The 23,306-nt window shown below is 43.6% G+C and overlaps 2 protein-coding genes across 2 annotated transcripts; one reads left to right on the forward strand and one right to left on the reverse strand.

Annotated features, from left to right (window-relative positions):
* Nucleotides 1-909: 909 nt before the first annotated feature.
* Nucleotides 910-2,756, forward strand: LOC309550877 (E3 ubiquitin/ISG15 ligase TRIM25-like; the record flags this gene model as incomplete). The annotated part of the gene is made up of 1 exon (XM_082251244.1): nt 910-2,756. The coding sequence occupies exon 1, from the start codon at nt 936-938 to the stop codon at nt 2,754-2,756; it is 1,821 nt and encodes a 606-aa protein (XP_082107370.1). The 5' UTR covers nt 910-935.
* Nucleotides 2,757-21,919: 19,163 nt separating this feature from the next.
* LOC309566587 (proteinase-activated receptor 1-like) lies at nt 21,920-22,967 on the reverse strand. The gene has a single exon (XM_082271779.1). The coding sequence runs from the start codon at nt 22,953-22,955 to the stop codon at nt 22,026-22,028; it is 930 nt and encodes a 309-aa protein (XP_082127905.1). The 5' UTR covers nt 22,956-22,967; the 3' UTR covers nt 21,920-22,025.
* Nucleotides 22,968-23,306: the final 339 nt, after the last annotated feature.

The following is a 23,306-nucleotide window of genomic DNA, read 5'->3' on the forward strand; positions in this document are numbered from 1 at the left end:
TTTATATCCTTCCATTTAAATAAGTAAATACATATATAGCAATAGTGTTAAACCTGCTTGCTGCCGAAGATAGATATATATTATAAGCTCCAAATGTCGGGCGCAACATCTTGCCGAAAACTCCAACTATATACAGCAGCTCCAAATGTCGGGCGCATACGCAGTTGCATTAAAACATCTTGCCGAAAACTCCAACTCTCCTGCAGTGTTATCCAACGGGGAAAGGGCATTGACTTGCGGCCAGGGCATTGCATTGCCGAAAACTCCCAACTCATGCACAGTGTTCTCCATTGTGCACGGGCGGCCAGGGCATTGCATTGACTCGTGGCGGAAGTGACGAGGGTGGTTGGAGTTTTCGGCAGTTTGAAACTTTCGGCAGTACACCGGCTCACTGGGATCCACCATCTGCCCGCCTGGACGGGGGGGAGACATGGAGCTTGTCGCGTCCAGAAGTCCCCTTTCCTTCTGCTGTCCCTAACCCGCAAAGCCGGACAATGAGGGGGCACCTCCGGCGCCCCTGACTTATGTGTACTAATAGCGGCGGCCCTGCACACAACTGCTAGACAAAATTGTGGGTGTCAATTTGCCGCCCCCCTCAAACTGCCGCCTGGGACCAATGGACCCAGCAGGACCCATGGTAGGGCCAGCCCTGGTTCCTCTGTATAAGAGTTCCTATGGCTACGTGTCTCAGCCTCGCCCTGTGTAGGAGTGTACAGAGCTGGTCACCTCGCCCTGTGTAGGAGTGTACAGAGCTGGTCACCTCGCCCTGTGTAGGAGTGTACAGAGCTGGTCACCTCGCCCTGTGTAGGAGTGTACAGAGCTGGTCACCTCGCCCTGTGTAGGAGTGTACAGAGCTGGTCACCTCGCCCTGTGTAGGAGTGTGTACTGGTTACACTGGTTACTTTCACTTTCATTTCTCTCTTCTGCTCTCAGTGATGGCGTCTGCTGATCTAAGGAAGGAGCTGGAATGTTCCCTCTGTCTGAGCATTTATACAGATCCTGTAACCCTGAGATGTGGACACAACTACTGCCGGGACTGTATTGGTCGTGTGTTGGATACACAGGAGGGGTCTGGAGGTTATTCCTGTCCTGAATGCAGAGAAGAGTTCCAGGATCGGCCTGCACTGCACAGGAACATAACACTGCGTAACATAGTGGAGAATTTCAAGTCCACCCATCCAGATCAGGAGGAGTCCGGGGTCTTCTGTACTTACTGTATTCACACTCCTGTACCTGCTGTGAAATCCTGTCTGCATTGTGAAGCTTCTCTGTGTGACAATCACCTGAGAGTCCACAGCAAGTCACCAGAACACGTCTTATGTGACCCCACCACTTCCCTGGAGAACAGGAAATGCTCTGTCCATAAGAAGATCCTGGAGTATTACTGCACTGAGGACTCCACCTGTATCTGTGTGTCTTGTGGGTTCATTGGAGAACATCGGGGACACCCGGTGGAGACTCTGGATGAAGCCTCTGAGATGAAGAAGAAGAAACTGAGGAATGTTCTGCAGAAACTGATGACAGAGAGAGAGGAGATGGAGAAAAGAGTGCAGAGTCTGCAGGAACGCAGGAGAAAAGTACAAGGAAAAGCAGATGATGAAACGGAGAGAGTCACTGCCCTGTTCAGAGACCTCAGGAGACGTCTGGAAGACCTGGAGAAGAGAGTCCTGAGGGATATCTCCGGGCAGGCAGAGCGGGTCTCCGGGGTAATCAATGATCTGGTCCAGGATCTGGAAATAAAGAAGGAGGAGCTGTCCAGGAAGATGGGGGACATTGAGGAGCTGTGTAACATGACAGATCCACTGACTGTCCTACAGGAATCAGACACAGGTGACTTGTGTGATACTGAGGATGGAGATGATGAGGACAGAGAGAGACATGATCTCCTCCATGATGGAGGGGATCTGGATGTGGGGGGGATCTCACACACATTACACACAGGTTTATGTGAGATCACGTCTGGGGTAAATGTAGAGAAATGTACGTGCACACATGTCTGTCCACATTCTACTACTAAGGGCAAAGGTCATATCAATGCTGAACCATCCAGGAAACGCCCCCAACCCTCCCCCACCATACAACCATCCAGGCCACGGCCCCAACCCTCCCCCACCATACAACACTCACACCGCCAGGCTGGAGGACCAAATATTGGGGCTGTACAGCAAACATCGGGGGTGTCGGGGGTTACAGACATATTACTGGATGTGAGGACAGCTGCTAATTATCTACATATATCAGATGATGGGAAAACTGCATCCTCATCATTACATCAGAATCGCCCAGAAACACCAGAGAGGTTTCAGGATTATTCTCAGGTGATGAGCAGTCAGAGTTTCTCCTCAGGGAGACATTACTTGGAAGTGGATGTTGGGGGGGCAGAGTTCTGTATAGTCGGGATGTGTTACCCCAGTATAGACAGGAGAGGAGGTCAGTCAGGGATTGGATATAATAAGAAGTCCTGGGGTTTGGAGAGGTTGGGGGGTAATCAGTGCTCAGTGATCCATGACAGGAAGGAGATCCGATTACCCGGCGGTGTCTCCAGTAAGAGAGTCAGGATAGATCTGGATTATGAGGTCGGGCGAATCTCCTTTTATGATCTGTGTGACCCAATCCGACACCTCCACACCTTCACCACCACCTTCACTGAGCCCCTCCATGCTGGGGTATGTGTATGGGGAGGTTGTATAAAGATATGTGGGGGGAATGAGGTGAGAGATCTGCCCAGAGACAGAAAACAGATCCCAAGGCCTTGAGGAAATGGAGGTTTTCCATACAGGCGGATTTTCTTGCACAATTTTATTACAATTCTGGTAAGAGGCTGACCTACTCCCCCCTAAATTGGGAGAAGTTTGTGGGAACATTTTCTTTCTTTCCCTGGGCCACACTACCATTGGATCTGATAATACATACGCCCTTGTATTATCCCATCTGGTAAGGGGCTTATTCAGTCACGGTGGAGGTCTTCGCTGCACCCATCTATTGTGTTGAGTTTTGCACCTTGGAGATACATCCCATGCATGTTGGATTTACATGGGACTTCACATTCATTTATGGACTTATTGCCTTGATCCACTATTGATTTTGTTTGTATCATTGTTCACCTTTGTTCATTTTTGTTGAGCACATGTCATTCACCATTTGGTTTTTTGGCTTGCTTGTTATAGAGGCCCTGGTCCTCCTTAAGTTGTATTTATCAATATTCACATTGATTTATCCATTTATTCATACATAATAGATATTAGTTAATAGATTAGCGCACCTGATATCCACCATTCAGCTTGTATTTATTTTCTACGGTAGCAGCTTTTCTATAATTTTTTTTCAGCGCACTTTCTTTCTTATCACTGATAAAAAATATTGCAATGATCTCCATTTTATTCTCTAGGGTCTCGGCTAAAAATATATATATATATATATATATATATATATATATATAATGTTTGGGGTTCTAAGTAACTTTTTAAAAAAAAAAAACAACTGATTGTAACTTGTAAACAACAAGTGTCAGAAATAGGCCCGATCCAGAAGGGGTTAATTACAATTATATAAAATATTATAAACATTAAAAATAATTATTATTAATTATAGAAATTATGATGTGATTTACTAATGATGAAATGAGATGACTAAGTGCTTATATGCTAATGTGAGGTTCTTTATATAATAACAGCTTCTCTGTCTAGAATGACTTTACAGAAAGATGTTATTAGAAGAAATTGTTGTTCTCCGGATCCTTGGAAGGTCTTGTTGGGGAGCATAGAGACAGTTGGTCTCCTTCTTCTACAATGAGGGATTTGGGAGTCTGGAGGTGGGACAAGCTGATAAGGTGTTCAGAGATAACAGAAATGAATGTCTCTTGTAATGAATGATGTGCTGCTTGTACAAATTCTTCACTGAATGATTTCATCTGTAAAATGTTGATGTTTGGGACGGTCCTCCATGACAACTGTCCAGGATTGGAGGGTAAAAGCCTCTCGTTTGATTAAGAGGTCAGATCCTTGGTCCACCTGCCATGTCTAAGGATCTCCGCACACCTTCATCTCTCTACTTTCTAATCTTTACTTTTACTTTGTAACTCTTCTCTTCTAAATAAACTTCCAGAACCTTCACCAGTATCAGAGGTCGTCATTTCCTCATCACATTCCACAAGAACTTTGTAATCCCGATGGAGCACATCCATCATTTTATTGGGACACACAAGGCTTCCTATGGTCAGGACTGTCCTACAATGTAACATTTTCATATATATATATATATATATATATATATATATATATATATATATATATATATATATATATATATATATACAAACACATCACAGAATGGAATACATATCTATCCTTTTCTTGGTATGACCAGTGTTCTTGTTACTGGAGATAATAGATTGATATATTTTCCCATGATCTGTGAACCCCTCCATTCCCCCCCCCCCATTACATCCCCCAGAGCCAAAAAAGAGGTATAAAATATATGCAAAGAAGACAACCAGCCCCAGAGTTGTGTAACAAACCCCTCCCACTGGGGGAGGAGGAATGTAGGCGGCTCCTCAAAACTACATTGGTGGAAAAGCCATCAGTTGGCACTCAGCTGCACAGACATATTGGGGTTGGTTTAGTAAAGGGAAATAAACAGAGCACTCTGCAAGGGCTGCTGCACTCAGTTCCCCAGAGCTTAGTGATTGTGGTGAATCTCTGTATTTCCATCATCCAATCATCTGCAAGAAAAAATACTGTATTACATTTTTCTTGCACCTGATTGGGCGTTCTTTACAAATTGAAGCTTCACCACATTCACTAATCTCCGGGAAAATGAGAACTGTCCCTAGTCTACCGTATATACTCGAGTATAAACCGAGTTTTTCAGCATGTTTTTTCATGCTGAAAAAGCTCCCCTCGGCTTATACTCGAGTCACTGGCTCACTGTCTTGTTAAAAATGGCGCCGCCGTGTCACCGCGCATGCCCGGGAATAGCCGAACGTGTATGGGCTTTTCCGAGCATCAGCGGTGCATGCGCGGTGACGTATTGGCGCCGGGCGGCGCAATTTTTAAATCAAAGGCGCCTCACCAACAGGTAAGTGAGACTCCTCCGCCGCCCCTGCATTTCCTCATGCAGTGCTGTGGGCATGGTACAGGACATTCTCCTGTACCATGCCCGCAGCACTGCATCTCCTGTGCCATTCCTAAACCATCACCTGTGCCATGCCTATACCATCTCCTGTACCATCACCTGTGCCATGCCTGTACCATCACCTGTACCATGCCCGCAGCCCCTGTTTTGTGTCTCGTGGTGGTCCAGTTGGGTCCGGTAGCTGCTGCATTTCCCACCCTAGGCTTATACTTGAGTCAATAAGTTTTCACACTTTTTTGTGGTAAAATTAGGGGCCTCGGCTGTACCTACTGTGCCATGCTTGTACCATCTCCTGTGCCATGCTTGTACCATCACCTGTGCCATGCTTGTACCATCGCCTGTATTATGACCTGTGCCATGACTATACCATGACTATACCATGACCTGTTCCATACCTATACCATGACCTGTGCCATCTCCTCCTGTACCATGCCTGAACCATTTCCTGTATCATGCCCGTAGCCCCTGTTTTGTGTTTTGTGGTGGTCCAGTTGGGTCCGGTAGCTGCTGCATTTCCCACCCTAGGCTTATACTTGAGTCAATAAGTTTTCCCACTTTTTTGTGGTAAAATTGGGGGCCTCGGCTTATACTCGAGTATATAAGGTATTTGCCTTTAGTAAATCCCCCCACTGATGTGATTGGTGTGAATTCTGTAAAAAATATATCTTTACAGTTCCCAGCAGTTTACAGTTCCCAGCAGTTGTACATTTCTACCATTTTAATCCTGTTGTAATTTAGAAAGAAATCCATTGTAACCAGTTCCCGCCCGCGTTACCACTGAGAGACGGTTACAGCAAAGGCTTACTTTGCCGGGAGGGCATGGATGGACGCCCTCCCATGATCAAGCTGTCCTCGCGCCTCCTGCTCTCTGTGATCACTGCCTCCTTAGGACTAGAAATGAGCCAAACACCCCCCAGTTCGGAACCACACCAGAACACAGCGAACCTAGGAAAAGTTTGTTCGACCAAACAAACTCCATTAAAGTCTATATGGGACGCGAATGTCAAAAATCCAATGGCCTCATTTTGAAGGCTTAAATGCAAGTTATTGCCCAAAAATAAAGTGTATGGGGGTCCGGGTCCTTACCTGGGGACCATGCACCAATGCAAAAAAGGTTTTTTAAAAGCGATCATTTTTAAAGGAGCACTGATTTACTGATTTTAATGAGGCTTAAAGTGAAACTATAAAAATTAAAAATTCCTTCAAATATCATGCCTTGGGGGGTCCGCTGAATGTGCCTGTAAAGTAGTGCATCTCTACGATGTATGTATCCTGCTGCAGCAATACTGACCTTTCTAAAGGGAAAAAATGTCATATACAAATATACATACAAATTTCAAATCGCATGTACTTGTCATACGGGTGCAGAAAAATTGGGCCTTGCTTGTTGGTGGTGCCTGAACACCGCAACCCCTCGCAGTTACTCTTGCTGGGCGCAGGAATTGGACCTGCTGGTAAGCACTCCATAAAAATTTGAAATGGCATGTACTTGTCATACAGGTGCCAAAAATTGGGCCATTGGTATTGCTGGTGCCTGAACACCGTAACCAACCCCTCAGAGTTACTCTTGCTGGGCGCAGGAACGGGACCTGCTGGTGAGAAATCCATACAAATTTGAAATTGCATATACATGTCATATAGGTTCCAAAAATTGGGCCTTTGGTGTTGGTGCCTGTAGTGTGTGGTACACTGTAACCCCTCACAGTTACTCTTGCTGGGCACAGGGATAGGGCTTGCTATTAAAAATTACATGTGAATTTTAAATTGTATGCACTTCATACAAGTGCAGAAAAATTAGGCCTTGGAGGTTGGTAGTGACCTAAACCAAAAACATTGTTGGAAGTTAGCAGAATCAAGGTTGAGGAATAGGATAGGCAGCATACACAGTCTTCAAGGGATGGCAGACCCCTAGCAAATTCAATCAGTTACATCAGCATCAAGGGCTTGATAGCTCTTGTTGATCCAGGACTGATTAATTTTGATAAAAGTCAGCTGGTCAACAGTCTGTGGACAGACGCACCCTTTTGTCAGTCACAAAACCTCCAGCAGCACTAAACGTCCATTCGGAAAGCACACTGGAAGCAGGACAGGCTAGTAACTCCATTGCATATTGAGCAAGTTCTGGCCAGTGGTCCATCCTCATGACCCAGTAAGCCAGTGGATGCTCAGCTGGAAAGGTCTCCAAGTCTGCTCTTGCACCTATATAATCATGCACCATATGATGGAGATGCTGCCGATGGTTGCTTGGGTGCTGCTGAGTAGTAGGGATGATCGAACAGTTCGGGTTGACCATCGGTTCGACCCGAACATTGACTGTTCGAGGTTCGGCCGAATTTAGAACTTTTTGCTGAAAAAGTTCGGAATTCGGCAACCAGAACGGACCAAAATACAATGGGCCAGGAAATGGGCTTTAAAAGCCCATGATTGGACCAGAACCATTAGCAAAAGCCAATTGAGGGGGCAGGAGAATGCTAGGAATGTGATTGGAGTGACTAGGGGGTCCCTAGGCCAATCATTAGTGAATACGCCCCCCAGTATATAAGATAGCCCCCACCAAATTCCTAGCATTGTAATACAGGGACATGGAAGAGAGTAGAAGCAGTTCTGTTAATTTTACTTTAAAAGTGTCATTTAGCATTTATTAGTGTGAGGAAAGGGATATCTAGTGTAGTTAGGGTGCTCTTTTACACTTTAGTTAGATGCAAAAATTTAGTTTCTGAAGGGGACTGTAGTGTAGGGTTAACTGACACTGACTGCTATGACAGGGTGACAAAACCCCTCCATAGCAGGGTGACCGCTATAGAGAAAAGCTAGTTTCTCTTGTCACATTCGGTGCACTAATATGGCTTCTCGTCGGTCAGCTTGCTTTTTGGCTGCAGGTGTTTTTAGGGATTTCTTGAGCACATGTTTGGAGTCAGGCATGACATCTGAACAGGTCTATAGGGGTATATATACACACCCATGTATGTATATATGTGTATGTGTGTGTGTGTATATATATATATATATATATATATATATATATATATATATATATATATATATATATATATATATATATATATATATATATATATATATATATATATATATACATATACACCTGCACATATATAGGTGTGAAAGGAACCGAAAACACTACTTGCGCTAATGAAATAATTAACACCAATATAGTTACGCTCCTATAACACCTATATATGTGTAAAATACATATAAGTGTGTATATGTGTGTGTGTGTGTGTGTATGTATATGTATATGTATATATATATATATATATATATATATATATATATATATATATATATATACACACACACATATATGTATTTTACACTTACACATATATAGGTGTTATAGGTGCGGAGCCATATTAGTGTTAATTATTTCATTAGCGCAAGCATATATTTCTGCTACTATCACACCTATATATGCCTAGGTGTATATATACATATAAGTATGTGTGTATATATACCGTATACAGAAGTTCAGATGTTTTGCCTGCCTCCAAAAAAATGCCCAAAAAACGCTAGCGCCAAAAAAAAAAACGCCCAGGTGCGTTGTTGCAGGCATTTTGTGGGGGTTTTTGGAGGCAGGCAAAACATCTGAACTTGTGTATACGGGTATATATACACACATACTTATATGTATATATACACCTAGACATATATACAGTAGATGTGATAGTAGCAGAAATATATGCTTGCGCTAATGAAATAATTAACACTAATATGGTTACGCTCCTATAACACCTATATATGTGTAAGTGTAAAATACATATAAGTATGTGTGTGTGTGTATATATACCACTATACACAAGTTCAGATGTTTTGCCTGCCTCCAGGCAAAACATCTGAACTTCTGTATACGGGTTCTGTATATGGGTGATGTTTCATTAGCTGCTAGTACTCCATTCAAGTACAACATTTTAAGTACAGTGAAGAGATATTGCAGGAGATAGTCAGGAGGTAGGCTGGAAGGTGGAAAAAAGAAAAAAAAAAGGTAAGATTTGTTTGACTTAAATTTACAATTTTTTTTTCTCCTCTTTAAAATGGCAGACTTGGTTCAGTGCAGGAATGGTTGTGCATTTATTTCATGTTCCACTCTTTGGAGATTCGGATGCTGTCGGATCTGTAGGCAATTCTCCTTACTGCAGCAGGAAATTGCATTTTTGAAATCAGAGATATTTAAATTATCTGTTAAACAAACTCCAGCTGGGACTGCTGCAATGCCACTGCCACAGAGGACCCCCAGAAATGGCAGATGGGTTACTGTAGGTTCTGGAAGACTTAAAGTGGTGGATAGAAGACATGTCCCACAGTCGGTGGTTCTCCATAATTCATTTGCAACACTCTCAGAATGTAAGGACAACATGGATATGGACTCAAGCACAGAGGGTGAGAAACCATCGACTCCTATGTCTAATGTATGCAAGACTGCAGCCAAGGACAAAAAAGATAAAGTGAAGTCTCAAAGGAAGCAGCTGATGCTGGGTGATTCAATCATAAGAAGTGTGGAGCTTAAAGAAAATGGTTTTGTGAGATGTCTCCCTGGTGCTACTGCTAGACGAGATAGAAGACGTATTATTAATATTGTTAAGCAAGCAAAGCAGGAAGGGGACGTGGATGTTCTTGTCCATCTAGGGACAAATGACCTGGCTTGCAATGAAGTGTCAGAGGTGAAAAAATCTTTTATCACACTTGGAAATGACGTACAGGATTCTGCATCCACCATTTAATTTTCTGAAGTTCTGCCTGTGCATAATGTTCAGAATGATAGGCAGAGGCGCATAAAGGAGTTCAACATATGGCTTAGTAAATGGTGTCAAGAGCAAGGATTTGGCTTTGTTTCTCATGATAGCTCTACTTGGAATAGAAAGGAACTGTACAAAAAAGATGGTTTGCATCTTTCTCTCAAAGGAACAAATGTACTTAGTGAACAACTCCAAGAATTTGCGAAAGAGTATTTAAACTAGGAAGGGGGGGCAAAAGAATGGAATTACAAGAGTCCAATTGCCCCCCGAAACAATGCCAGAACAGGTCAGAAGCACAGAGGTTAAGAAATGATAAGCTCAGAGTCCTGTCTACAAATGCTCGCAGTTTAGGTAAAAAAATCAATGAACTTGGGTCAATTATGGCATCTGAGAATGTAGATTTAGTGGCTGTTACGGAGACATGGTTTAATGAAAGAAATGACTGGGACATAACCATACCAGGGTACTCTTTATACAGAAGAGACAGAGAAGGCAAGAAAGGAGGAGGAGTGGCCCTGTATGTGAAAGATAGCATTAAATCTAACCTAATACAAGTTGGTGAGGCCAACATAGAGTCAGTTTGGGTTATGTTGCAGTTTGCTAATCATGCAGTAACTCGTGTAGGTGTGATATATAGACCACCTGGTCAAGTTAAAGAACTAGATGATCTACTAGTTGAAGAAATAGCTAAAATGAAAATGAAAGGAGAAGTTATCATGGGAGATTTCAATCTTCCAGATCTAAACTGGAAAACCAAAATAGCAAGTTCTACCAGGAGTACAGATATTCTAAACTCCCTACTGGGGTTGTCTCTGCAACAAGTGGTTGAGGAGCCAACCCGGAGGGAGGCCATTTTGGATCTGGTATTCACAAATGGGGATTCGGTATATGATGTCATTGTAGGCGAAACCTTGGGATCCAGTGATCACCAGTCAGTGTGGTTTAATATAAGAACTGTGAAAGAGTCACACCACACAAAAACAAAAGTTTTAGATTTTAGAAAAACAGACTTTTCAAAAATGAAATTAGTCATAAATGAGTGCTTATCAGACTGGAACGGATTACATGGAGTCCAGAAGAAATGGGACTACTTAAAAGGTGCATTATTGAAGGCAACAGAAAATTGCATTAGACTTGTCAGTAAAAGCAAAAAAAGGAAGAGACCACTGTGGTACTCAGCAGAAGTGGCCCAAATCATTAAAAATAAAAAGCTAGCATTTTGTAATGATAAAAAAACCCAGAGCAATGAAGATAAGGAAATCTACAAGATTAGGCAGAAAGAGGCCAAGCAAGTTATAAGAACTTCTAAAGCGCAGGCAGAAGAAAAACTAGCTCAGTCTATGAAAAAGGGGGATAAGACATTCTTCAGATATATAAATGAAAAAAGGAAATTAAAACAAGGAATAACTAAATTAAAAACAAAGGACGGAAGGTATGTAGAAGAGAATAAAGGGCTAGCCGACTGCCTTAATGAATACTTCTGTTCAGTTTTTACAGAAGAAAAAGGAGAAGGACCTCCACTTGAAAGGATGACTAATGAATCGTTTGATGCATGTGTCTTTACAGAGGAAGACGTTCTAAGATTGCTGTCTAAAGTGAAGACAAATAAGTCACAGGGTCCTGATGAGATACACCCAAAATTATTAAAAGAGCTTAGTGGTGAGCTGGCAAAACCATTAACAGATTTATTTAACCAATCATTAGTAACAGGAGTCGTCCCGGAAGATTGGAAATTGGCAAATGTCGTGCCCATTCACAAGAAAGGTAGTAGGGAGGAATCGAGCAACTATAGACCAGTGAGTCTGACATCAATAGTAGGCAAATTAATGGAAACCCTATTAAAGGATAGGATTGTGGAACATCTTAAATGCCATGGATTGCAAGATGAAAAACATGGGTTTACTTCAGGGAGATCATGTCAAACAAATCTTATAGATTTTTTTGACTGGGTGACTAAAATAATAGACGGTGGAGGTGCAGTAGACATTGCATATCTAGATTTTAGTAAGGCTTTTGACACTGTCCCACATAGAAGACTTATCAATAAACTGCAGTCATTGAGCATGGACTCCCATATTGTTGAGTGGATTAGGCAGTGGCTGAGTGACAGACAACAGAGGGTTGTAGTCAATGGAGAACATTCAGAACAAGGTTATGTTACCAGTGGGGTACCTCAGGGATCTGTACTGGGACCAATTTTGTTTAATATCTTCATAAGTGATATTGCAAAAGGCCTTGATGGTAAGGTTTGTCTTTTTGCTGATGACACAAAGATATGTAACAGGGTTGATGTTCCTGGAGGGAAACGCCAAATGGAAAAGGATTTAGGAAAACTAGAAGAATGGTCAGAACTCTGGCAACTGAAATTTAATGTGGATAAGTGCAAGATAATGCACCTGGGACGTAAAAACCCAAGGGCAGAATATAGAATATTTGACACAGTCCTGACCTCAGTATCTGAGGAAAGGGATTTAGGAGTAATTATTTCAGAAGACTTAAAGGTGGGAAGACAATGTAATAGAGCAGCACGAAATGCCAGCAGAATGCTTGGATGTATAGGGAGAGGTATAAGCAGTAGAAAGAGAGAAGTGCTTATGCCGCTGTACAGAACACTGGTGAGACCTCACTTGGAGTATTATGCGCAGTACTGGAGGCCATATCTCCAGAAGGATATAGATACTCTAGAGAGAGTTCAGAGAAGAGCTACTAAACTAGTACATGGATTGCAGGAAAAAACTTACCAGGAAAGGTTAAAGGACCTTAACATGTATAGCTTGGAAGAAAGAAGAGACAGAGGGGATATGATAGTAACTTTTAAATACATAAAGGGAATCAACTTGGTAAAGGAGGAGAGCATATTTAAAAGAAGAAAAACTACCACAAGAGGACACAGTTTTAAATTAGAGGGGCAAAGGTTTAAAAGTAATATGAGGAAGTATTACTTTACTGAGAGAGTAGTGGATGCATGGAATAACCTTCCTGCAGAAGTGGTAGCTGCAAATACAGTGAAGGAGTTTAAGCATGCATGGGATAGGCATAAGGCTATCCTTCATAGAAGATGGGGCCAGGGACTATTCATAGGATTCAGATATATTGGGCAGACTAGATGGGCCAAATGGTTCTTATCTGCCGACACATTCTATGTTTCTATGTTTCTATGTTAGGATTAGGTAAATTTAGTTTTGGCTCATCACAATGTGGCTGTGTGGATTGTTTTGTTGATTGTTGATAGTCCAGAAAGCTCTGGAAATTAGTGAGCAGGAAGAGTCTAATCAGCATCTAAATATTCATACTGCCCTGGTCAATCCCTGGGAACGGTTGCCCAGATGGTAGCTGGGAGCCTGTAAAAAAATACTCTGGGACAGAGTGCAGCATTGTTTTTTCTCTGAGAAGGAGATCACAGCCACCCTGCCATGTGCCTGTGGGGTATTGAGGCCTTAGATGGGCTGCCTGCTTTTCTAGAAGTTGCAGAAAGCTGACTGAGGGGCTGTCGTCTGGGGGTCTAGTCTGGTATTACAGGGAGAAAGTGTTGTAAGGGTATTTGAAGGAGGCAATCAGTTTTCCAAGGACATTTGTGAATGCAGACTGGAGAGAGAGATCCTAGAGACTGCGGGCTAGGGTCATCCCTTGTGTGTGTCAGAGTCAGCTGTGTGTGTGTGTGTGTGTGTGCAAAGGGGACATAGTGTCCAGTACCCTAAAGAGCTTAGTCTATTTCATTCCCAGTAAAAATACTTTGCTTAGACTTTCCACCAGAGGAAGATTATTCTCAAGTTTGCTACATGCTCATAGCTCTATAGAATTCCCCTACCCCATCCAAGTTACCAAAAAAAAAGACCCCTGGACTGTTTGTTGACTGTGATCGTGTGACTGGCTGTGGGGCAACTGTGATGGTAGTAACTTTGGTTGGGGGGTTGGTGGAACCCAGCTTACCTTAGAGAGGTTGGGAGACCCCTGTCTCAGCTCCCCAGATCCCTCTTATTGTAATGTTCTGGTACCTTTGGGTACCCTAATTACTCTTTCATAAGTGTATGCGCCCCACCATTCTCTTTTGGTAAGGTGCGCATACACCTTTAAGACTGATGCTGTCATCACTGAGCGGCGGACTGGATGGCTATTTAGATCGCCGGCTCTCACTCACATGTGTTCGTTCAAACTGCTTTGTGCCTTGATGCTAACCTGTCTTGAAGCTCTCATGCTTGCAAGCATACCTCGCTGTCGGAACCACGCTGCGCTGATCCCTGTATCCCGCTACCGGATCATCCGCTCTTGCCGAACCTCTCCTCTGCTACATTGCTATTAGTGATAAGTACCCCACAGGGGAAACCTCTATAACCTTCATACTAAAGCTTACACTATCTAGCTCTGCATACTAAGGACTATTACTACATCTGCATTATCTAAGATTGCTAGCTCTTGAGCCTACTACCACCTGTTCTTGCACTGGGTTGATCTCTCTTGTATGTCCACCTGCTACTCTGTCATCTACTACCATACATGATTGCTAAACCTATCTGCATCCCATCTGCTACTATCTTACTTTCAAGAACATTTCCTTTCAAGTGTCTGTCATCTACCATCTCTACCCAACCTGTCTCTTCAGCCTATCATCACTGTGTTACTATATACATAAGTCACTCTAGGAAACATCTTATTGAGTGTGTGTATTTACTTGCTGAATTGAGATCATCCACACATGATGAGTCATTGAGAGTTGGGATTGGTGTCTCAGCGTTTCTCTACATGACTACTGAAGTGGAATATTTCTGCAGCTGAAAATCCACATCATACGTAAAACGCAGGAGCGTTACACTTATGTGTAAGTCAACCTGTGTCTATTAGAGGCACAGGGTGACCAGGAAAATGATGGACAGGTACTTAATGGACACTGAGAATAGGGTTTGGAATACTTCAAATGAGACAGTAATATTTATCTATAATATCCCTCAAGAAAACTATGATACAATAATTCCACTGTATCAGAATGATGGAACATTGTATGAGCTTTGCCTCATAGACTATTGTAGGTCAGAGCGGGACAGTCTGTTAATGGGGTCTCCTGCTATTGTCTGTTTAATAAGGTGCCCTGTGTTTATATGTAGGATAATGTATAATGTACTTTGTTTTAGCCTTGTTGCTGGCAGTCAGGTCACCCAGGCTGGTTTAGGTGCTGAGTTAATTAGCATGTTAATTATAACATTGTCAGATAGTAGTTGCAATAGGGGGGAATCACTGTTTGTATTGTTATTAGCTAACTACCTCACCTATTGTCTGCTAGGGGGATGTGTTTACACTTGTAATAATGTGTATTGTATTTTGGGAGCTTGATGCCGGCAAGTTTGACCTGAAGTGGGGCTATCTGATTAATCACAACATTGTCCAGATGGCTAGTTAATTAGCTCAGGTTAATTATGTCTCTGGTTACAGTTTGTATCGTTAGGGTAATATGATCAGGAGGGGACTGTCCTCCTGTGGGATATATATTCTGTGTGAGTTGGTTCAATAAAGTGTTCCAGTTTTTTATAAGCTATTTGTCGGCTAGTTTTATATATTGCCGCTATAATATCTGATATCTATGTTAAGAATGGAGGAAGCGGTGTACTGATGGAAGCACTCAAGCACAGTGTGGGTCAGTTCTGTCACAGCAACTATAGGGGAAGGGACTCTGGACAATCTAAAAGTGTCTTCTGTGTGAGGAAGCGTTACATTTGGGGGCTCATCCTGGGATTTTCCTCTAAAGAAATTGCAGTGGTTGCTACTGGTAACTGAACTAAGAAAAGAATGCCAGTGCTTATATTCAGTGTGAGGCATTGCGGGAAGGCAATCAGTGTGGAGAAATGTTATGTCACAGCAGGGAATGCCTGCTCTACAATGACTAATGTCAGTGCAGACAGAAGCATTTCCAAATGGCAGCAGTGAAAGAGTTGACATGTGATATGGCGTGGGAGCGAGAGTGCCAGGGAAGTCTGTCCAACAGGCATGGTTACTGCCAGCATGTCATCCAGCTAGAAGGAGGTGGGACTACTGCCCAGTTTCAGCCAATTTGGAAAGGAGAGAGGAGCCAGTGTGCCATGCCTGAGTGTAGCAGAGAAGGACTAACGTGGCAAGAGCAACAACATGGCAGAACCTACCAGAATGGACCAGTCGGGGTAGCTCGGTACAAAATATCCACCACTCAATCTCCATGGAGAGGATATACAGTAGGGAAGCCGTGTGCATTACTGAGCAGACGGAATGCTGTGCAGCAGGAGGGGACTGGACAGAGATCAGGGCTGGGACTGATGCCTAGAGGTTTCGCCTGCAACCCAATCCAGAGGGATGAAACCTCTATTCCCACTACCAAAGCAGGAGCCATGGCTGAAGTTCATCTGAGGGATGGCTTAGAAGGGCCTATTACCCAAATCAGTCCTGCCACCCCTACATGGAAGGGGCCATGAGCCACTGTTCTAGCAGGTGAGCCAATGGGGATCAGCAAAAGGGGCAGGTTTGGCTTTCAGCAATTTAACTTATTGCATAAATAAACCAGAAAAAATAAACTCTCTCGTTCTCAAGGAATATGTGTTTTCAATAAATTCAACATTGCCGTCCACAGATATGTGAATTAACCCCTAACTACTTACATACTGGGCCTAATCTGACACTTCTCTCCTACATGAAAAAATCATAATTTTATGCCAGAAAGTTACTCAGAACCCCCAAACATTATATACATTTTTTAACAGAAATCCTAGGGAATAAAATGGTGGTCGTTGCAAATTTTTATGTCACACAGTATTTGCCCAACGGTTTTTCAAAAGCGTTTGTTTGGGGAAAAAAAACTTTCATGAATTTAAAAAAAAAAAAAAACACTAAAGTTAGGCCAATTTTTTTTGTATAATGTGAAAGATGATGTTAAACCGAGTAAAAGGATACCTAACATGTCATGCTTTAAAATTGCGCACGCTCGTGGAATGGCGCCAAACTTTGATACTTAAAAATCTCCATAGGCGAAGTTTAAGAATTTTTACAGGTGATCAGTTTAGAGTTACAGAGGAGGTCTAGAGCTAAAATTATTTCTCTTGCTCTAACGTTCGCTGCGATACCTCACATGTGTGGTTTGAACGTTGCGTACATATGTGGGCGTGACGTACGTATGTGTTTTCTTCTGCGTTGGAGCACGCGGGGATGGGGGAGCTTTACATTTTTTATTTTATTGTTTATTTTTATTTTATATTTTTGCACTTTCTCTTGAATTTTTTATTTTTTTTATCACTTTTATTCTTATTACAAGGAATGTAAACATGTCTTGTAATAAAAATAAGGCATGAAAGGGTCCTCATTACAGAGAGATGTGGGGTCCTCTAGGCAGGAAAGACTGAGATTAAAAAAAAAAAAAAAACAGCCGAGTACACAGCAGTAATTACAACTGCTGAGCCAGACGCGACGTCATAACATTGCTCCCGGGCCTCCAAAGGTCATGGAGACTGCCTGGCCCTCGTTATTCTCTATGATGAACTTACTTCCGCCACTGGTGGATTCTTTCTCCGGCTCTCCAATTGCACGGGCAAGCCAGTAGAAGCATCGGAGGGCGGCGGGAGGGGATGTTCTGGATGGCTGAACTGATGATTGTTCTTATGCAGGGAATTGACAGCTGAAAAAGATGATATCTGAATAATGCCGGCAGCTGCACTCATCATTCAGATATCTCCACTCAAAGTCCAGGATGTCATATGATGGCCTTGGGCTAGAAGTGGTTAAAGTGCCAAATGAAAGAAAGTTTCACAAAGCCAATTTAAAAACATATTGCAGTCCCACAGACACTCGGTTTCATCTAAACGCCCAAATTAACAGATCCCCCGTGACCTGGTGTGTCTCTTCTCCACCAACATTCATATGTTCATCCAACTCACCAAAATATATTAACCCCCATTACAGGTAGTCAAAGGCAGCGTGGTTGGAAGTTTCCACTTGAAGAGATGCAATCCAGGGAAAACTGTCACTGGCGATATTCCTGTGTATCGAAGTACTCATGGCAGCCCATGCAGAGGTAAAAGGGAAGCCTCTCATTGTGCAGTATGTACAAATATTTATTGTAACGGAACAGGGCACCCCGACCGGGTACCTCCATTGAAAGATGCTCCTAGTGCTTCCCGAGGGCTCCAAGCACTCCACCAGACACCGTAACCACGAACCACCACAGCTTGGTTAGGGTCTCGCAATCTCCTACCCACCCTGGACCTACGACAAGGCTCCAGGTTCCTGTGGGTGAACCTCTCTTTCCCCAGAGAGTGCAGCAGAACAAGCTCTTACACAAGCTCTTACAACAGCTTAGTGATTCTCTAAGGGAATATGGAAGACCATAGCAATCCCTTGCAGCAGATTCCCCCAATAAGAGACAGAACTCTAGATTGAGGTTGAATGAACTCTACAACAACTTTATTGAACAAGACTTATATACAGTTTTCACCCACAAGGTTACCACCCAGGTGGACCTTGTTGAAGACTGAACATAATATTCACCATCCAATAGGAACAGAGTTTTACACTCTCATACAGTGTACAAAATATACAATGTGGGACAATCCCCCTCCCCCTTAGCATCCAATCCACATACCTATAAGTTTCTCTTAAGGCAGACAGACAGAACAATGGGAGGTCATTAACATGTAACAATGCAAAAGGGCAATCCACATTCCCAATACACAACAAAAGGAATACCTGTCTGACATTGAAAGACATGTAATATACCCAGCATTTAGGAAGAACAGATTTCATGGCAAATGGGAATAAATCTTAATATTTCTATATGGAGATATTGCTGGCAAATATGAAGCAATCCAAACCATTACTTATCTGTCTTTAAATTCCAGTGCCGGTGAATACTGTCACATATCTTCCCCCCAAAGGTAGACTAATCCAGGTACCAGACCTCCAATCGGTCTGTGCCTGAGTTAGTTGGGTAACAAGTCCCAAAGAGTCCATCCATCATGGCAGCTTCCTTGACAAAGTTCCACATAGTTTGTAAGTTTGTCTTGGCAAGGCGCATGGAGCTCTCATAGCCGATCAGTCTGTGAAAGTCTGGTTTGGGCAGGCCAGACTGGGCTTCTTGGGCACCCTGTGTCCCTAAAAGACACAGGGTGATTTAGACATAAGAGGAGCCTAGTAGGCTGAGAGAAGAACTTTCCAACCTCTCTAAGGTAGGCTGTGTTCCACAGGCCCTCCCAATGTCTGCACCCACCCAGTACCCCAAAAAATTGTCGGGAAAACAGTGTTACTCACGCAGCCAACCTCTGCCTCTCTCGCAGAACATACCCACTGCTGTGGATAAGTGTGGACTGGCCCTTCTCCTGCGAGTCCTTTCAGCTGCTGGAGAGAAGACAGGGTGGTGGGGCTCACTTCGTCAGCCTGCTGGGGATCTGGGCCGACTGTCCAGCATCCCTGGGGTATACAAATGAGGACTGTAGCTTTTGCAGGTGCTGGGCAGAGGTTGGTAGCACTCTGCCCTGTTGCCAGCTCTTCTGCTGGGTTGGGATTGGTGAATACTACCCCCAGAACTTGGTTGGGGGTCTGCTGTAGAGAGGAGGGATCGCCTACCTCCTCCTCCTGGTATTCCTGCGGGGCAGGTTGGGGATCTGGACCGGCCACCCAGCATCCCTGTAGGTCTGGTGCAGAGACCGTGGTCCCATCTGTACCATTGGGGTCAGGGCTGTTGTCTCCCTGTGGTTGGAGAGAAGGATTAGTTGTCTCCTCTCCCTGGAAGGTACACTGCTGCTTGGAAGGAAGGACGACACCTTCGGCTCCCTGTAACTCCTGCTGTAGCTGGGGATCTGGGCCGGCTGCCCAGCCTCCCTGTAGGGCCGGTGGAGAGACCTCGGTCCCATCTCCACCTGCCATTGGTGGGTCTTCACAGTACCCCCAGTCTGTACTGTCTCTCCAACTGAAGGGTTGTGGGTCTGGATCTGCCACCCAGGACTCTGCTTGTAGGGTAGATTGGGGTGGAATGGAGCAGAGCAGGTGTTGGTAGTCCTGCTCCAGTTCCCACTCCATTGTGACCAGATGAATCAGGTCTGACCCCAGGTCATCCGCTTTGGGGAGACCCAGTAGGGCTTCCCTGGTGTCCTAGATTTCCCAGCGCCGAAACTCTGCTGGACATCCAAAGTCCCTCTCCTCAAAGGCCTCCCACAGCAAGCCTGGGCCACTATAGTCCTCACCTTCTGGCACATTGTAATCAGCCATCCAGTGGTTGTGCTGGGTGGCGTACCACTTTACTGCCCGGTAAGCTTCATCCAGCCACAACTCCTTCCAAATCAGGTTCCACAGCTCCATCACCCACTCATCCAGGGGTTGCTCTCCTAGGAAAGGTAACCACAGGGCAACGTATACCTGGAACCGCTGTTCTTCGCTGGGAAGGTTCTCTCTCCGCCTCCACTGCACATTCTCTAGGGCCTCATACCACATTTCCTTTCGAGTGGCATCTTCCCAGTCCAGTATGGCTTCCTCTGATACAGGCCCATCCTGTTGGACCAAGTGTTGCTGCAACCTCCAGAGAAACTCCTCCTCATATGGGAACGCTGCAGGGTGTTAGCTTGCTCCATAACGTTACCGGTGTCTCTGAACTGCTTCTCCTCACACTAGGACGCTATCCCACCGCTTGACACCAATGTAACGGAACAGGGCACCCCGACCAGGTACCTCCGTTGAAAGATGCTCCTAGTGCTTCCTGAGGGCTCCAATCACTTCACCAGACACCGTAACCACTTCAGACCCCACGAACTGCCGCAGCTTGGTTAGGGTCTCGCAATCTCCTACCACCCTGGACCTACGACAAGGCTCCAGGTTCCTGTGGGTGAACCTCTTTCCCCAGAGAGTGCAGCAGAACAAGCTCTTACACAAGCTCTTACAAGAGCTCAGTGATTCTCTAAGGGAGTATGGAAGACCATAGCAATCCCTGCAGCAGATTCCCCCAATAAGAGACAGGACTCTAGATTGAGGTTGAATGAACTCTACAACAACTTTATTGAACAAGACTTATATACAGTTTTCACCCACAAGGTTACCACCCAGATGGACCTTGTTGAAGACTGAACATAATATTCACCATCCAATAGGAACAGAGTTTTACACTCTCATACAGTGTACAAAATATACAATGTGGGACAACACCCCTCCCCCTTAGCATCCAATCCACATACCTATAAGTTTCTCTTAAGGCAGACAGACAGAACAATGGGAGGTCATTAACATGTAACAATGCAAAAGGGCAATCCACATTCCCAATACACAACAAAAGGAATACCTGTCTGACATTGAAAGATGTAATATACACAGCATTTAGGAAGAACAGATTTCATGGCAAATGGGAATAAATCTTTATATTCCTATATGGAGATATTGCTGGCAAATATGAAGCAATCCAAACCATTACTTATCTGTCTTTAAATTCCAGTGCCGGTGAATACTGTCACATTTATTAAAAAAAAAAAAAAAAAAAACATTTAAAAACACACTTACAATAGGTAAGTAATCCAAAGCATGTCAAAAATAGTGGACGCCGTAATGGGCTCCACCTGCGTTCCAGGAAAGCAGGAGTGGCGTGTCTTGCTTGGTCCCACCCAATGCGTTTCGTCAGTGGGCATCTGACATCATCAGGGGTGGTCACATGTCCAAACACATCATTTCCTATTACTTATATGCACAACCACTATCCAAAATGATCCAATCAGATTCAATCCTTCCACATCAATTAAAAACGCCACATAAATACTAACTGGTAATGTACAGTATATTATTAATAACAAAGTGCTTGGAGACTTATATTTCTTAATAAATTATATTATATAATTATAATAAATTATATTTTATATATATCTATATATATATATATATATATATATATATATATATATATATATATATATATATATAATATAAAATCAGGGCCATCAGAGAGATCTTGTACCTATTCTGCCACATCTCACACTAAAACAATATGGCAAGCTGACCCCCAGTAAGAGTTTTCAAAATGGCGGCATTGAAACTTAGGTACAGGCAGCAGAGAAAAGACAAAAGGAGAGAGTGAGGCACCATAGAGGTAAATGGCACTTATATATCTTTTAGGTCATCTGAAAATGTTCTGCTTCCTCCAGTTATATAAATCGGGGGGTTTCAGGAGGATTCTTGCATCTTGTCTTTGGGGTCTTCTCGTGGTGTCTGTTCTCTCTTACATCCCAGAAGGGTGTAGACGTGTCTCTGCCACTGTGAGGATGCATAGTAATAGATCAGAGGATCCAGACAACAACTGACACTGCTCACACTGACACTGATGATGTAGACGATGTACAGAAAGTTACCGGCTTGGTTATAGATCTGCAGGAAATGCATGAACCAAATAACATTGGCTGGGCCAAAGCAGAGGACAAACACACACAGCACAACCACACACAGGAGGACGGCTCGGGATCTCTTCTGGGCGCCCTTCATGCTGGGTGCGCTGAGACTGCGGACAATTCCAATGTAACAGAAGGTTGTAATAATTAAAGGTAAGAAATATAAAAGTGCAATATAAAAGGGGAAATAGATGTAAACATTAAATCTTTTAACCAATTCGGCATCCAGAACATCAAAACACGTTGTGATATTTAGGTCGGGAAATGGTCGGGTTTGTTGTCTTATGAGAATCGGCACGGTGCTGACCATCGATATCACCCAGATGCAGCAACACACCAGCCAGGCTCGTCTCACTGAGCGCCAGGGAAGGGACTTCACCGGATAGACCAGAGCCAGGAAGCGGTCCATACTGATACTCGTCATCAGAAGGATGGATCCACGCATGTTACAGAAAAGCATGGCTGTGACAAATCGGCACATCCCTTCCCCCATCAGCCAGTTATTTCCTGAGAATCGGTACACAATGTGGAAGGGTAGAATACTAACAAAGAGAACATCAGCAGCGGCTAGGTTCAGCAGGTACACCACTGCCGGCTTCTTCACCTTCGCCAAGAACAAAATGATTGCCATTATATTGAGAGGAAGAGCCACGAGGAGAACCACAGTATAGATGGAGGGCACAAACATCGTCACCCACCAGTTGTTCATATGTTCTTTATATTCATGTGAAAATGGTCTTTGCAATTGTTGGACCCTGATGTGTTGGGTTGAGTTCACCATACTTTCTTTATCTGAAAAATTCAAAATATGAGCTAAAGTCATTGTACGGGAAACACTTTGCAGTTTGTTTAATATTACAGCAAACCGGAGGATGGCTGGTGATCTTGTGTGTCCCCTTAAGGTTGGGTGCCCTGAGATCCGATGATGATTTCAATCTAAGAGGAAGGACACAGCAGATCTCTGGGCATATGCTTTAGTTCTAGGAGGTTGGACACTGGATAAACCAAAAGGGCCAGTAGACCTCTAGGTATATACTTTGGTTCTACGAGGTTGGACACT

Source organism: Pelophylax lessonae (assembly GCF_965119305.1).
Source record: "Pelophylax lessonae genome assembly, chromosome: 1".
Taxonomy (NCBI): Eukaryota; Metazoa; Chordata; class Amphibia; order Anura; family Ranidae; genus Pelophylax; species Pelophylax lessonae.